The sequence below is a fragment of the Rattus norvegicus genome, chromosome X (assembly GCF_021556685.1).
Source record: "Rattus norvegicus strain SHRSP/BbbUtx chromosome X, alternate assembly SHRSP_T2T, whole genome shotgun sequence".
Lineage (NCBI taxonomy): Eukaryota > Metazoa > Chordata > Mammalia > Rodentia > Muridae > Rattus > Rattus norvegicus.
In genome coordinates this window covers 160,945,946-160,963,269 of record NC_141554.1, presented here as the reverse complement: position 1 = coordinate 160,963,269, position 17,324 = coordinate 160,945,946, and the positions used below count along the sequence as shown (strand labels likewise).

General features: G+C 45.6%; 1 protein-coding gene across 2 annotated transcripts; it reads right to left on the bottom strand.

Moving 5' to 3' along the window:
* Positions 1–9,423: 9,423 nt before the first annotated feature.
* On the bottom strand, positions 9,424–12,462 carry Emd (emerin). 2 transcript variants are annotated; one of them, NM_012948.2, is made up of 6 exons: positions 12,271–12,459; positions 11,991–12,098; positions 11,777–11,854; positions 11,420–11,556; positions 10,241–10,287; positions 9,448–10,158 (listed from the first exon to the last, which is right to left on the bottom strand). In NM_012948.2, the coding sequence occupies exons 1-6, from the start codon at positions 12,350–12,352 to the stop codon at positions 9,828–9,830; spliced, it is 783 nt and encodes a 260-aa protein (NP_037080.2). In that variant the 5' UTR covers positions 12,353–12,459; the 3' UTR covers positions 9,448–9,827. The 2 variants fall into 2 exon arrangements, with proteins under 2 accessions (XP_087455294.1, NP_037080.2); XM_087599168.1 differs by lacking the exon at positions 10,241–10,287 and having other exon boundaries at positions 9,424–10,158; positions 12,271–12,462.
* Between the last annotated feature and the right edge of the window lie 4,862 nt (positions 12,463–17,324).

The following is a 17,324-nucleotide window of genomic DNA, read 5'->3' as shown; positions in this document are numbered from 1 at the left end:
TGGGGGTGGGTGGGGTTTTGAGCATAATGTCTGGGCTATCAGGCTGACTAAGGGAGGAGAAATGGTCAGCTGGGCCTGCCCCCTTGTTCTGAGCATTTTGGTTTCGTTAAAACCCCAGTTCTGTTATGTGAATATGGTTTTGTTTTAATCCCAGGTATGGAATACAGGACTGCTTAGGATCGTCCACAGCTACTATGATTGTCTCATGCTCTAGGAGGGGCATGATTTTACAGACAGTATATATAGTATGTTTGGGACTCTGAAGACCCTTGAGAGGGTATAAATGCCAGAGCCCCAAGCAGGGGCTCCACCTGCTGCTGCTGCTTTTACTAGTGCTGTGGCTATGGCTGTTACTGTGGATTGCCAGATTACTGGTTGAATATACCCTAACTATGGAGATTGGCTTGCTCCAAGGGGCCCACCCGACACCCATAATCAGCAGGAAGTAGTCTGAAGAGATCTATCCCCCCTCTCCCGCTCTAACCTTCCTTCTCTCCTACCTAGTGTTGGGGGTTTGGAAGGGTGGTAGATATAAGAACCTAATCAAGTAGCCCAAAAAGTACACCTACACCCGTGCCTTGCCCTGCCCTGAGTCCAGCCTGAACTTGCAGTCTCTGGGCCCTGCTTCCAGCTGGAGTTAACAAACCCATTTTCTTTCTTGGTCTCACTGGGTGGGAGGTCAGGCTGTGGAGGGCATCTGGTCATGAGACCGTGACTTCTGTGACCTAGGCTTCTGGTGCCTGTTGGCCAACAGAGCCAGGGCGTGAATCAGTTGTGGTTGCGCATCTCCACCCCACCCGATTCTAGGCCATGTGGCCTGGCTGAGCAGTCAGCTGAAATGGTCACAAATGTGCACCTGGCCTGCCTCTTCCTGGTAGCCTCCGAGACCTGCATTTACCGTGCGACTGGGTCTTTTCCAGAATGGTATGTACTCAGTGTTTAAAACTACTTGCTCCTCTTCCACAAGACCTGGAATTGATCGATTCCCAGCATCCATATTATGGTGACTCACAACCCTCTAACTCCAGAGCCAGGAGATCCAATGCCTCCTTCTGGCTTATGCACATAAAATAGTTAACTCTTTTTAAAGGACCCATTAAGGATGGTAGGCATAATTGTGGGTGTCATATGCCTGACTCCTGCCAGTATGGGGCACCCATCTCTTTACCTTTTGCCTCCCTGGCCTGATATCTTCCAGTTCACTGCCTGGAGCCTCTGACCAGGTACACTCAGAAGCCTGTCCCACCCACCCCCAGTCAGACATCTGCTCACTCCCCCTACACCCCCAGGTGTCTCAGCCCTCTGTGTATGGTGTAGAGGCAAGGAGACAGGCACCCCTGCTTAACCCAATTCAGCCTTGGACAGTGACTCCCCTGAGTAACTTCGTCAGGCCTTGGCTTGAGAAGAGAATGTGAAGGCAAGCCTATGCAGGCAGAACTGGTGCTAGGACTGGCCAGGTAAGAGGCTCTTGGTTATTTGGGCGCTTGGGTGTCCCAGGATGCAGAATCCTAGCTAAGTAGAGGAGGAAACTGTCTCGTTCCCCTCTGTTAGAGCTGCAGCTCTTTGGACTTGCCTTTGCTATCTCTTGTGCCCTGTGCAGGTGGGTAGCTTCTGAAGGCTCCCAGAGTGTCGGCCCCTCCTATCTATCCTGGCTGTTGACCAACAATACCAATGGACTAAGGGAAGGACTTATCTAGTTGCGTATGCCTGTCTCCTGGGCAGTGTCTTCTAGGAACAGCTATCCCAGACAGGAAACATGTTGGTACTAGGGATCGAAAGTCTGGGTCCAGCACAAAAAGAAAATATATGGTGACAATTCCATCCTATTTTTGCTCTCAAGTGCCCTATTGTCTCTCAACACTTCGGTTCTCCTTCAGAAGAGATGGTAGCAACTGGGGATATGGATCTATTTATACAGTAGTGGCCTAGCAGGCACAAATCCTTCAGTTCCATCCCTAGCACTTAATGTTCTGGGTATTATGACACACAACTCTAATCCCAGTACTTGGAGTTGAAGCCAGAAAATCAGGAGTTCTAGGTCATTCTTGGCTGTAAAGGTCAGCTTGAGGTTCACAAGACCACCCTAGGTGGTCACTGCCTAGCAGGCACCCTCCTAGTACAAATTCTGGCTTTGTCACATGGAAGTCAGGGACAAGAACTCTTTGGCTAGCCCCTTCTATATGTTAGTTCATGGGTATACCCTGCTTCCTTTGCCCTACAGGTCACAGGCCTTCCTGGACCTCTTCTTGCACTTTTTTTTTGGTTCTTTTTTTGGAGCTGGGGACCGAACCCAGGGCCTTGCGCTTCCTAGGCAAGCGCTCTACCACTGAGCTAAATCCCCAACCCCCTCTTCTTGCACTTTCAATTCTCCTATTCCCCCTACTCCTACACCCCACTGTTTGGCTCCTTCCTTCTCATAAGGGCCTAGCACAGCACAGTCATGGTGACTGTGCACATTGCACTCCCATGGGCTTTTTTACATGGTAGTAGAGGCTTGTTGACACTTTGGGTAACTACATACACCCTGCTTTGTCCCTATAGGTTACTAGAGTGCCGAGGGAGGGGTGTAGAGTCCTAGATTCATCTGAAGTCTTGACCACTTGTAACTGTGAACTTTTAGGAAGTATGCTATGCTCACAGCTCCCCCTTAGGTCTTGGAAAGTGGGTTCTGGAGCCCTACAGAGCCTTCATAAGCCTTGCAGCCCAACATTTAGCTCATGTCTAGGCACTCATGTGCTGTTCTGAGGTACCAGAACCCTTAGGATTCAATGAAACACAGTGTTGCAACCCTCAGAGCTCTTAAAAGCCCTGGAGGTTGAAGACCAAGCCAAAATGAGAAGCCTTGTGAGTCTGAGAATAACCCAGGCAAGTTTCTAGGGTGCCCTAGAAAAGGCGCAGGGCCCTCAGGAGCCCTTTCATTAATTTTTATGAGCATTAAGTATTTGCCTGCATATACATATATACACCATGTACATGCCTGGTGACTGTGGAGGCCAGAAGTTATCAGGTTCCCCAGAAGTGGAGTTTCAGATGGTTATGAGCAACTATGTAGTTGCTGTGACCTGAACCCAGATCCTTTAGAACAGTCAGTGCTCTTTTTTTTTCTTTTTTTCGGAGCTGGGGACTGAACCCAGGGCCTTGCACTTGCTAGGCAAGTGCTCTACCACTGAGCTAAATCCCCAACCCCACAGTCAGTGCTCTTAACCTCAGAGCTATATCTTCAGTGTCCATGGACTTTTTATTTGGTCCTTGGCCATGGATGAACCTGGGAGCTCTTGAGGGAATGAATAAACGAAAATTGGAGACATAATAAGGTCATTATTTCCTTACTCCATGCCAGAAAACATAAAATTGCCACATAGATAGCTGTTAAATTCAACCTACCTGCAACAGATTTGGGACATGAAGTGGTGGTGGACTCCCTTTGTTCCAAAGCTTGACAGCAATCCCTACCTATCCCTGAACTTTTCTGAACCTAGATCCCCTTCCTATGCTGTCCCTTCTCCCCTCACCACCTACTGCCTTAGAGCTTTGGGAGGTCAACCTTGATACTACCACAGGCCCCAGTATAGGTGTTATGTCCTATCTGCTTCTGCCTGGTTCCAAACATTAAGTCTCTCCTCAGTGTACCATGTAAGCAGTTGTTTCAGCAGGAGGCTGTCACCATGTCCTTCTAAGGTGCTATTGGGAAGTTACCTGCTTATTCTGATATCCCATATTCAGAACCAATGGCAGAACTTGTACATCCTTAGGAATGACTTATAAGGAAGTAGCATGCTCAACACTTAACACTGTGCAGCTAGGGCCAGACTTCAGTACCTAACATTGGAACTAAGATGGAAAGGAGCAGGAGGCAGTAACCTGGTTTACATGTACGATGATGGGTGCTGGTGAAGCAGTCAGTGGAAATGGTTTGCAACTAGAGAAACAGGCTGTGAGTGGTTAAAAAACAAAACAAAACCCACCTCATTCTTTTTTGGGAGTATTACACACAATCTCATTGAGTTGCCCAGGCTGGCTTCTACCTTGCCATCCCTATTTCCATATCTAGAGTGCTGGATTGCAGGTGTGTATCACACTGCCATGACTAGTTGGTTCATGTTTTTCTGCATTATTTCTTTCTTTTTAAAAGAGCATTGGTTCTCTGGATCATTTCTTTTTCTGAGACTGTCTCCCCAGTCACAGAATCACAGGCTGTTCTAGAACTACTAATATACCTGAGAATGATCTTGCACTTCCGATTCTGCTGTATTCATCTCTGGAGTGCTATACTTACCCCGTGAACCACTACACCCAGCTTATGTAGTACTGGGGGTTCAACCAAGAACATTATGCTTGCTATACAAGCATTCTATCTAGGCAAGTGCTCTACTACTGAACTAAACCCTCAACCCCATATTTACTTATTATTTTAAAATTTTATGAGGGCTGGAGAGATGACTCAGTGATTAAGAGCACTGGCTTCTCTTCCAGATTGTAAACATGGTAGTTTACAATCATCTATAATAGGCTCTGATGCCCTCTTCTGACATACAGATGTACATGCAAACAGAGTACTCATACATAATCACATTTTTAAAAACAGGGTCTCCCTATGTAGTTCTGCCTGTGCTGGAACTCACTCTGCAGACCATGCTGAACTCACAGAAATCTGCCTGCCTCTGCTTCCCATGTGCTGGGATTAAAGGCATGTTCCATCACTCTGTTATGGTTTGTATATGCTTGGCCCAAGGAGTGGCCCTAGGAGGTGTGGCCTTGTTGGAGTAGGTGTGCCACTGTGGGTGTGGGAAATAAGACCCTCACCCTAGCTGCCTAGAAGTCAGTCTTCCTCTAGCAGCCTTCAGATGAAGATGTAGAACTCTCAGCTCCTCCTGCACCATGCCTACCTGGACTCTGCCATGCTCCCACCTTGATGATAATGGACCAAACCTCTGAACCTGTAAGCCAGTCCCAATGAAATGTTGTCCTTATAAGAGTTGCCTTGGGGGGCTGGAGAGATGGCTCAGCGGTTAAGAGCACCCGACTGCTCTTTCAGAGGTCATTAGTTCAATTCCCAGCAACCACATGGTGGCTCACAACCATCTGTAAAGAGATCTGATGCCCTTTTCTGGTGTATCTGAAGACAGCTACAGTGTACTTATATATAATAAATAAATAAATCTATTAAAAAAAAGAGCACTTATTAAAAAAAAAAGAGTTGCCTTGGTCATGGTGTCTATTCACAGTAGTAAAATTAAGCGACTCCCATTATTTTAAACACTTAAATTTTTTTTGTGTGTGTGTTTTATCTGCATGTGCACTGGGTGTGTGCTTGGTACCCAAGCAGGTCAGAAGAGGATGTCCAGTTCCCTAAGATTAAAGATGTATACCACTATATCCACTATTTTTTAGGCAGTCTTGCTTTGTAGCTCTAGCTGGCCTGGAGCTCATATAGCCCAGACTAACCTTCCACTCTTTTAACAATCCTCCTTCCTCAGCTTCTCATGCTGGAATTACACATGTATATTACCAGCCTGTATCCTTTCCTTTTTATTTCAAATACACAAAACAATGTTATTAAACAGAGGTGGTTCATGACTATGATCTCAGTACTGGGGATGCAGAGGTAGTCAGTTCCAGGCTAGTTTAGGCTACATAGGAAGACCTTATTTTAAATAAACTTTTTTGGCAACAGGGTTCTTTGTGTAACCCTGAGTATCCTGGAACTTACTATGTAGATTATGCTGGTCTGAAAGTCAGAGATCCTCCTGCCTCTGCCTCCCGAGTGCTGGGATTAAAGGCTTGCACCACCACTGCCAGGCCTATATTATTTTTGTATGACCAAAATGTATGTGCACATCACATAGATGCAGATATTTATGAAGGGGATCACCTGGTACTGGAGATGTAAGACATGGATGCTGGGAACTGAACCTGTCTGAAGATTAGTAAGGGCTCTTAACCACTGAGTTGTTTCACCAGACCCCATATATTATTATTATTATTATTATTATTATTATTATTATTATTATTATTATTATTTTGGTTCTTTTTTTCGGAGCTGGGGACCGAACCCAGGGCCTTGCGCTTCCTAGGCAAGTGCTCTACCACTGAGCTAAATCCCCAACCCCGCATATATTATTTTTTGAAGCAGGGTTTTACTGTGTAATCCTTGCTGGCCTTGAATGCAGAGATCCACCTGCCCATGTTTCTCTAGTGCTGGGATTAAAAGTATGTGCCACCAAGCTTGGCCCTATGGTCACTTTAAAGTAACAGTAGGCAGAGGCGAGCAAATCTCAGAGTTCAAGGCCAGCCAGGTCTACAAAGTGGGTTCCAGAACAGCCAGGGTTACACAAAGAAATCCTGACTCAAAATAACAAACACAGATTTTAAAATATATTATTTGCCATGCCTTTCATATGGAGGTCAGAGGACGATTTACAGAGGTTGATTCTCATTATTAGGCTTGGTAATTTTCTTTACACATTTAGCCATCCTCATGTATTTTTTTAAATTAAAATAAAACTATGGCTAGGAGTAGTTTGACTTCATGTCTATGTATGTACCATGTGCATGCTGGGTACAGAAAGAAGCCAGAAGAGAACATTGGATCCCTGGAACTAGAGTCATAGTCAGTTGTGAGCCACCATGTGGTCCTGGGAGTATGAACTTAGATCTTCTACAAGAGAGAAAAATCACTCCTCTCTAGACACAAGATTTCTGATAGGTTATTCAATTACAAGTGGTCAGCCCTAAGTACATGAACATACAAACAATTCTAAATGGACTTAAGGGGAGTTACCAGGAAAAAGTATAATATATTCTATAAAATTTACAAAAAAATCTCAATTAATAAAACTATTTTGTTAATCCTGGCAGTGGTGGTACACACATTTAATTTCAGCATTTGGATCTCTGAGTTTTGAGCTCAAGGCCAACCTGATCTACATCTTCAATTCCAGCAGAACCACGGCTACCCAAAGAAAAACCCTGTCTGGAAAAACCCTAAAAATAAGCTGTGTTAAGAAGAGAGATAACAGGAGAAATGAGCTTTTAAAAATATGTAACTCTATCTTGGATTTCTTGTTGTTTTTGAGATTTTTTTTAAAAAAAGATTTATTTATTTATTTATTATATATAAGTACACTCTAGCTGTCTTCAGACACACCAGAAGAGGGCATTAGATCTCATTACAGATGGTTGTGAGCCACCATGTGGTAGCTGGGAATTGAACTCAGGACCTCTGGGAATTGAACTCAGGACCTCTGGAAGAGCGGTCAGTGCCTTTTAACCACTGAGCCATCTCTGCAGCCCAAGACTTTTTTTTTAAGGATTTTTTTCATATGTACAGCTATTCATTTTCATATGTTTATATAATACCCAACATGCATGTCTAGTACACACAGAAGTCAAAAGAGGGCATTAGCTCCCCTGAGAGTGGAGTTGCAGACTGTTTATGAACCACCATGTGAATATTGGGATCTAAACCTGGGTCCTCTGAAAGAGCAACATATTCTTTTTTTTTATGTGTGTGTGTGTGTGTGTGAGTGTGTGTATAGTGTAGCTGTCTTCAGACACACCAGAAGAGGGCATCAGATCCCATTACAGGTGGTTGTGAGCCACCATGTGGTTGCTGGGATTTGAACTCAGGACCTCTGGAAGAGCAGTCAGTGCTCTTAACCACTGAGCCATCTCTCCAGCCCCGAGCAACATATTCTTAACCACGGAGTTATTATCTCTGAAGCCCAGAATTTAATTTTTTAAATTTTCATATTGAGACACTGTCCTGGATCAGGGTACCCTTTAATTCAAAGAGATCATTCTGGGGCTGGAGAGATGGCTCAGCGGTTAAGAGCACCCGACTGCTCTTCCAGAGGTCATGAGTTCAATTCCCAGCAACCACATGGTGGCTCACAACCATCTGTAAAGAGATCTGATGCCCTCTTCTGGTGTATCTGAAGACAGCTACAGTGTACTTATATATAATAAATAAATAAATCTTTAAAAAAAAACAAAAAACAAAGAGATCATTCTGTTTCTGCTAAGTGCAGAGATTAAAGGTGTGTAGCACCATGCCTGGATTAAAAAAAAAAACCTTTTAATATTATATACTATGTATCCAAGATAGAAAAACTGTTGGGATAATCATTCACTGTGTGAAGGTGTGTATGTCCTTCCTCACCTGCCCAATGCACCTCCTGACTTGTTTAGAGGATAGGCAGGACTTCTGGGCAGAAAGGGATACTGTGGGAAAGTCAGAGGTGGAAGATTTGAGACATATGGGACTGAGGAGAGGTAATGAGCTACCTGACAGAATGTAGAAGTATGTTAAATTAAGAGCTGGGGGCTGGAGAGATGGCTCAGCAGTTAAGAGCACTGACTGCTCTCCCAGACGTCCTGAGTTCAATTCTTAGCAACCACATGGTGACTCACAACCATCTATAATGGGATCCGATGCCTTCTTCTGGTGTGTCCGAAGAGAGCGACAGTGTACTCATATAAATAAAATAATAGTAAATCTAAAAAAATTAAGAGCTAGTTGAGAGTGAGCAAGCTAAAGCCAAGCTTTCATAATAAAAGGTATCTATGTCATTATTGGGAACTGGTACCAAAGAGACAGCTTGGTTACATCTGGCAACCCAGGTCAGTGCCAGCTCCCAATAATGACAAAGACTTTTCATTAATATGAAAGCTTGGCCTTAACTTAGGCTTACCCCCAACTAGCTCTTATAACTTACATCAACCCATTTATACTATTCTACATTCTGCTACATGGCTCACAACTGATCCTCAGTACCAGTCACCTATTCTTCCTCCATGTCTAGCTGACCTCAGAGTCCCTCTCTATGCCCAGAAGTCCCTCGATTTAGCTCTTTATTAAACCAATCAGTAGGTACCTTAGGCAGATAAGGAAGGACAGAAACATTTTAACGCAGTATACAAAAAGATTATCTCCAAAGAAAATCTAAAAACTGAGCAAGAATAAACAGGCAAAGAATTAGAATAGCCATGGGTGCACTGTAGCCTTTGAATCTTATTATCATGCCACCAATCCCAGGAGCTGAACAATGTACTGGCATGATGCCTCATATCTTTTCTATCCTGGTAACCTCAGATGTTGGTGTTAGCCTCTCCTGACTAAAGTATCTGCATATATGATCATATATGCAGTTTTGCCTACATTTCCCATAGGCTTATCTACACATTTAATTACATGGTAGTTATTTTTCTAAGTGGTTATAATAAGTATTTCAGGGAGTTGGCCCAGAAATAAAACCCACAACTAAAACATAGACTTATCTATGGGTAGCATTTGATTCCTTCCCCAAGACCAAGCACAACCAAAGGGAAAAGCCACACTGATTATTGAGACCTAAAACCAAGCACCTGTGTGCCATGGCAGCCCAGCTCCCATCCCAGTAGGAAGAAACAACAAGGTAAAAATAAACATGTTTATTATTGTGTCCACGAAAGCAAAGCCAGGATGGCCTTGTTAATACCCCCTGAAAAGGTGACAACAAACAGGCATGCATGACAACTACCACTGCCACCACCAAGTTTTCCTCTAATGAAGTGAGGTCCTCCCCACCAGATCCCCATACCCTAAGAGTCAGAGGCAATAAGGCTAGGAGGCTCCAGAGGAAGGTACATACGGGCCTACTGGGCTGTGGAAAGCCAGCATTTGCTGCTTCCTTGGCAAGATGAGGTGGAGACAAGCACTGCCGTAGGCTAGGCCCTGTACCCTCTAACTAGAATACACAAAAAAGCCCCTACCCCCCACCCCCAGCAAACACTGCTAAGGCAGTCAGCCAAAACTCCTGTTAAGAGCTGCTCTGAAACCAATACCCTTAGGGATCCATCCAGAAGGGGTTGCCTTCTTCAGCTTGTATGGAATAGTAAACAAAGAGCAGAAAGGCAGCAAAGGCCAGGAAGAGTAACAGCTGGCCCCAGAGTGGGACCTGTCGATCCTGGCCCAGAGCAGCAGTAGGGGCCTGCTTTTCTGGTCGAATGGCACGTCGGGTAAGCCATGAAGAGGGAGAAGATGAAGAGGAGGACACAGAAGAGGTGGAGGATGTAGGATAATATGATAAGCCCAGGGAGCTCCTGGAGACATTGGAAATGGGGCGGTAGTGTGCGATGCTCTGGTAGGCACTGTCTCGGCCATAGATGGGGCGTTCCCTGTAGCAAAAGAAGGGGACAGGTAGGCAGGAGAGTCTGAGTGTCAAACTTGTCCCTGTCCCTACATGTGTTCACTACTCACCTATCCTTGCCTTCCTCTTCTGAAGAAGAGAAAATGTCATCACGCACCTGCCGGATAATTAGGATTAGAAATGGGAAAGAATGGTTTCCCCAAATGTCTCTGGCTAGCCTACTCTAGTCACATTGTAGGGGGCAGAAAATTGCCCCCCCATCATTCTGGGTCCATGCCCTCTTTAACTGTGGGGCCTTGCCACCCAGTTACAAACCTTGTCAACTTTGTCCCACCATCCTTTTATTCCCCAGGATTCTCAGGAGGCTTAAACCTACATCCTAGAGTACAGGTGCTGTTATATATGCTCAGATCATAAAAGTTTGTGGGCTGCAGAGATGCCTCAGTGGTTAAAAGCACCTATTGTTCTTCCTAGGTACCTAAGGTCATTTTCCAGCACTCACATCAGGCAGTTTACAACTACTTGCCATTCTAGCTCTAAGGGGAATCTAAGGGGAAATCTGACAATTCTGGCATCTGTAGGCACCAGCACTCATGCATACTACCCACAGACACATACATGTAGTGAGAATTCTTGAAATTTGGCTTAAGAAACACAGAAATATTATAAGAATGTTTTTATTTTAACCCTAGATGTGGGATATGGGGCTGTTTTACAGCAGCTATGATTTGCTTCATGCTTTTGAGTTGCAGATAGTTTCTGCAATTTTGTGGTATTTGGAATTCTGGGAATTTTTCAGAGGGTATGTAAATACTAGAGCCCCAATAGGTGAGGTTGGTTACAGTTTGCTAGTAGCTGGGGTCAAAGAAGACACAAGGAAGAAAGAAATTAGATTCAGGGATCTTTAGCTCTCTTTCTCTATCTAATGATTGGGGGTGAAAGGGTGAGGGGAACCCACAAACTAACAAAAAATTGGCTACACATAGGTATAATTAAAGTAATTAAATTTTTAAAAATGCCAAAACCCCAAAAACATTTGTGTGTGCTGCTGGATGCTGGAGATGAAACCATAGGTAAATGCTCTTCTACTGAGCTATATATGCTCATCCCCAAATCTAATAGTTTTGGAGGTTCCAACGTAGAACTTTTGAGCCAACAACTGTATGCTGATCCTAACCATACTTGAAGGCCTAAGATCCACTCTCTGCACCTAGTATCTCCTTGAACTATCCAAACCTAGAATTCCCTAAGGCTACATACACCCCAGGTATGCCTACCAGACAACTCACCTGGTGATGGAAGGTATCATCAGCATCTACAAGTGAGGTCCCTGGCCGGCGGAAGCTCTTGGACATGCCCACAGACTCGGGCTCCCCGTATGTCCTGGTAGTCAAATAGCTCTCCTCATAGTAGTCATCATTATAGTCTTGAGGAAGAAAACAGTGGTAGAGGAAAAAGTGGTGCCCCTTACCTGGCCTCTTGCCACCTTCCGCCCCCCCCCCCCAGTCTGTGTGTGTGCTGTGCCAGTTTCTTCTCTCTGAAGCCACTGAGAACTGGTACAAGGGGGTGAGGTCTGGAGTTTCACTGTGCCCAAATCCCTGAAGCATGGGATAAAGACATCAGTGCCCATCCCACACCTGCCTTACCCTTGCTCTGGTAAAGTAAGGCGTCCTCCTTTTTGGGCAGATCATACATGTCTGAGTCCACGGAGGCTGAATCCAAGTCTGCATGTGGAGGAGAAGGTACAGGACCTTCAATCTCCAGACTTCCCCCTACTCCCTCAGTAGCTTCAGCCACACCCTCCCTCCCTGCGCCTTGTGCCCCAAGCTGCTCTTTGGGGCTGTGCAGTTGGAGCCTCACCTGAGAACCGATAGGAGAATGAAGACGATGACGAGCTGGGGGGCGAAAGCCTCCTTCTCTGGGTCTCGTACTCGAAGATTTTCTTTTCGTAGAGCTTGCGAGTGGAGCCTGCCCAGACACAGGGTGCGAAGCGGTCAGCGGGTGCGAGCCGAGCACCCCAAGAGCACAAGGGAACACGGGGAGGGGACCTGAGGGAAGGAGGAGGTAGGAAGAACGCTCAGGGAGGAGCGCGGGAAAGCGGGGGACCGAGAGGTTCTGAGCGCCACCGGCTGCAGCATACCCACAATAGGCCCATGCGGGATGTTGTACTGGCGTAGCACTGCGGCCAGCTCAGTATCGGACAAAACCGCATAGTCGTCCATGGCAGACACGGCCGGCACCTGGAAGCGGTGTTGAACGCCAGGGGCGGCCGGCACCTATACACAGGGCCCAAGAAACAGACAGCTCGGAGCCTAGCAGAGGAAGCGCCAGCGCCTCAAGAGCGGCTGTGGGCGCGTCAAGCCGCCGTCACGTTTGCGTCACAGCCGCTGCTACGCAGGTTGCGCGCTCTCCTCAGGGCAGGCCCAAATCCGCCGGAGCGGCCAGTACAGACCAGTCTAGCAGGCTGGACTGGCAAATACAAACGTCACACTTGTGTGAGATTGACTCGAACAGGAAGAGGGAGGGGCTTGCGGGAGAGATTTTGGGGCAGCGGAGACTTCCTTTGAGAGCTAGGCAGCTGAGGGGCGGGGCTAGCTAGGCTATCTGAGGGTGCTAAAGCTCAACGTACTAGAGGGGCGACAAGTGTTCTCAGCGGACCAAAACTGGCTTGTGATTTCCCAAGCTGTGAAATCTTACACACCTTTGTGGCTTCATCCTGATTTCCAGTGCCTAGGATTCTCAGCCACAGTCTGGTCCACAGCAATGTGAAGAGTCCAATCCTGAGAGCAAACCTTTCCACAGCGCCTGACGCTGTTGCGAGCTCTTTGTGTGCACAAGTGCTGTCATACAGGACTCTCATCACCTACATAACCACCCACAGACCCCTGGCACTCGCTACCCATCTCCGCTGGTCTTCACAGGCTCCATGGCCCTGGCCTGCACACCTGTACAGGCCCATTCCCACCGTCCTCTCTGCCGCCTAGTTCCATCCGGGAGGAAATGGGGCTAGCACTGGGACAAGAGGCCGCCAACACTGTAGGACCAAGCAGCTTTCCAAAGGTCCAGGGCATGCCAATGGGCACAATCAGAAGGTGCCTGCTATGTGATGCATGTAGATGGGTACACCTTGTACCTGCCTAACTCACTGTTCCATCCACCTTGGGCCCTGAGGAGTTTTGAGGGGAGAAGTCTTCTTTGGCAGAGTCTCTAAGCTTGGTGTGACCTTAGAGGCCTAGACAGTGTGCAAAGCCTAGAGCAGTATCTCTCAACCTTCTTAATGCTGCCGACCCTTTAATACAGTTCCTCATATTGTGATGACCCCACCACCACCATAAAATTATTGTGTTGTACTTCATAAGTGTAATTTTGCTATTATAAATTATAAATATCTAATATGAAGGATATCTAATATGTGAGACCCAAAGGAATAGTATCCCAGAGGTTCCAAACTGCTGGCCTAAAGGTAAACCATGGGAATTGACGGAGGCTCACTAAGGATCTGGATCAGAGAAAGGTTGCCTTGAAGAGTGAGCATGACCATTATATTCTACGAAAAGTCATGTGGCTCTAGGTGTAAGCTGCCCTTTACTGGAGACATCTAGAAGAGGGGGTACATGCAGAAAAGGTGTGTGGGATGCCTGATCTCTTAAATCAGTGATTCTCAACCTTCCTAATGCTGTGACCCTTGTTGTGACCACAACGGTTACTCATGTTGTAGTGACTCCCAATCATAAAATTATTTTTGTTGCCACTTTATAATGATAATTTTTGCTATTCTTATGAGTCATAATGTAAATATTTTTGGAGATAGAGGTTTATTAGAGGGGTTACAACCCATGGGTTTTCTAAATGATAGTGATAGTGAATACTCTGGTCAGCTCTAGGCTGGCCTTGATGACACTTTAGTGAAGGTCACTGGCCAGTCCTCTATAGAAGTTTAAAGTAGGCAATGGTGAGGAGGTGGAGCCCAGTTTTGACCACATACAAAGTGCTTAATGAAGAAAAGTTGCTGTTGGATGGGTTTAAAAGACAGTGCCCTCTCTATCCCTGTAAATGGAGCTGTAAGAATCTCTGGAAAAGATACTGTGTTAAGGAAAGACAGGAGAAAGTTCTTGGGCAGGAGTGTGTGTGTGTGTCTGTGTGTGTGTGTGTGACAGAAAGACAGAGAGAGAGAGACAGACAGACAGACATAGACACACAGAGAAGCACAGAGAGACAGACATTCTCCCCATTAAGCAGCTGCTTCATGAATTTTTTTTATTTTTTATTTTTTTTAGTTTTGGCAAAATCAGATTTTCCAGCATCCCCCTCCCTCTGTGCTGGCCCCTCTCCCAGAGGCCTCTGCATACAGAATGAATGCTCAGTACTCCCCTCCCCCCATACAGAATCAAGTTGTTTCCTTATGAGGTCAAGGAATTTTAGGTTTGCCTTTTCCCTAAGGAACACCCTCTGTACCTGCCTCAGCACTCTGCTTCCTAATCCCCCTACTATCCTACTATAAGATCCTATCACAGATGTTACCAGGAAGCTGTACTGTGGTCTCGCACATACTGTCTGATGACCTAGACCTTACATCTAGCCTTATTGCAGTGTAGTTCTCTTCTCTATCATTCAGCAGAAGAATCAGGATCCCAGAGTTGAAAGAAGCTTTTGCAACAGCTTCAAGTTGAGTGATTCATGGAAATATTCTACCCAGGAAGTCATCTAGGTGGTGCAAGGCTGGCTTTATACTTCAATTAGAATTTGTCAGTGGGGCTAGAAGGATGTGCTAGGGCATTCTGTAGGTCTCTAGGAAATTCTGAGGAGTAGCCCTTGGCCAGTATGACTAATTGGGAAAAAAATCTTGGAAGCAACCCATTCTAAGAATAAGAAAATTGTTGGTTCTGTAATTCCACCCAGCACTCAGGATTTTGAGGTAGGAGAATTGAAAGTTTAAGGCCTGCATGTGCTTCAGGGTGAATTCAAGGCCACACTGGAAAACTTAGTGAGACTCTGTCTCAAAATCAAAAGTAAAATGGGAATTTGGGATGTAGTTATCTTGGTGGTAGAGCACTTGGCTGGCATGAAATAAATTTTAGATTCAACCTCCAGAAACTGCTATCTCCCCAAAGTTGTGAGAAAAGGTCTACATGAAAACGTTTCTTCAGGGTTGGGGATTTAGCTCAGTGGTAGAGTGCTTGCCTAGCAAGCACAAGGCCCTGGGTTCGGTCCCCAGCTCCGAAAAAAAAAAAAAAAAGAAAAAAAAAGAAAAAAGAAAACGTTTCTTCAGAACAAGAAGAATATGTTTTAAGAATATGCTTTTTTAAAAGCCAAGGAACTGTTAATCATAAGATTAATCTTCATAGATGATAGACTTGAAAGAAGTTGATGGCACTAACTTCTTGTGTTTTCAGTTTGTGTGCACTGAGAGGGTCAATAAAGAGAGTTCTAATGCAGTGTGTTGAGGGGGGGCATCCTGAAATACAACTATATATTCACCACCTCACTCATGCTCCTTCAATCTTCCTACCCATTGATCTGATTGCCATGTTTGAGGGTAAATGGATTTTTCCTCTGAAAGGACAGTCATTTTCATGAACTCTGGTGCAGCCACCTCATGAACCTGAAATCAGGCCACTAGAATGATAACTCACTGGCCTCCCTAGTAGAGGTTTTCCACTAGATAGAACAGTAAGAGACCTTAGTCCTATCTGGAGACCAGAATGTGAAATGTCATTGCCAGCAGAGCCAACAAAGTTAGCAAGGGATGCATGCTCCCTGGAGAAAACTCCAGCACTTTGCTCTTCAAGTTAAACCACAGATCACCAAATTGACTCTGCAAATGTGGTCAAACTCCCACACTCACTCTTTTTTCCATCTTTGTTGTTTGTTTGTTTGTTTGAGACAGGGTTTCTCCGTGTAGCCCTGGCTGTCCTGGAACTCACTCTGTAGACCAGGCTGACCTCAGATTCACAGAGATCCTCCTGCCTCTGCTTCCAGAGTGCTAGGATTAAAGGCGTGTGCCACCACTGCCCATTCTTTCCCATTCCTTCCTTCCTCCCCTTCTCTTCTTTCTTCCCTTGTAGCTTGCCATTCTTCCCCTTCCTCACTTTTTCTTCTTACTGTGTAACCTAGGTTGAGCTGTAACTTGGAATACTCTTGTCTCAGCTTCCAGAGTGCAAGGATTCCTTCTCTTTTTGATAATATAAAATAGGAAAAGAAATCAAACAGGACTGTTATTCCAGCACTTGGAAGGCAGAAATAAGGGTGATTTTCCACTTAAGGCCTAGTTTGGGTGTTACATAGTGATTTCCTAATCAGCCTGAGCGCTCTCTCTCTCTCTCTCTCTCTCTCTCTCTCTCTCTCTCTCTCTCTCACACACACACACACACACACACACACTGGAATATATTGTAGGTGGTAAGGAAAACCTCATTTGCACTATCTATTTCAGTTGTGTGTATATATGTTGGCATGATACAAATGTAATTCATATTGGGATTGTAGGGAAAAAATAAAATAATGAACTGTTGAAATGGCATTTTTTTATGTGGCCTTCCCCTAGGAAGTGATATTTGAGTTGAATCTGAAACTACCAGGAAATGGCCATGTAGAAGAGGAAGAGAGAGTTTGACAATATTAGTTAATGGCTATGCCCACCAAGCTCACAGATAGTTGGCTCTTTGTACCACATTCCACATTCCCAGGCTTTAGGACTGCACCTGATTGCTTTGAGAATTCAGTATATTTCTTCTGCTTGCTCCCAGGCACCTAACTGGGACCAAATCAATCCTAGCTGGGGCTAGGGGTAGGGGTGTCATCACATGGCTCAGGGTACCCGTTATCTCTCATCCCATGGAGCAAGATAGTACCAGTGTGGCCAACCCAGACTTGCTCAGAGACAGAAGGCTGTGACTGTGAGGAACTCCCCAGAATAGGTGGCTTTGGAACAGAGCCCCCTTTCCAGCCAAGAAACACTTGGCTCCCCTACACTCATCTAGTCCCTTAAAGGTTGGGCCTAAACATAGGGTTTGCAGACCCTGCTCTGGAGGTGAGCCTGGCAGCCTTCATAGAGTGCTGAGCTCATTCTGGGGGGCGGTGTCGCCAGTTAGCGGGGCACTGGAGCTCGTGGTGCGCTCAGAACCCCCTCCCTGCCCCCAGCTCCCGGGCGATTTTTACCAATTAAGGCTTTCTTGCCCGGCCGGGTCGGGCCGG

What these genes read in the sequence shown, in the direction of transcription:
- Emd (NM_012948.2), bottom strand. Translation starts at nt 12,352, where the DNA reads ATGGACGACTATGCGGTTTTGTCCGATACTGAGCTGGCCGCAGTGCTA. An exon ending in CTTACTTTACCAGAGCAAGG is followed by an intron (nt 11,557 to 11,776) that starts GTAAGGCAGGTG and finishes TTCTTCCTCAAG; the next exon opens with ACTATAATGATGACTACTAT. An exon ending in ATGATACCTTCCATCACCAG is followed by an intron (nt 10,288 to 11,419) that starts GTGAGTTGTCTG and finishes ATTATCCGGCAG; the next exon opens with GTGCGTGATGACATTTTCTC.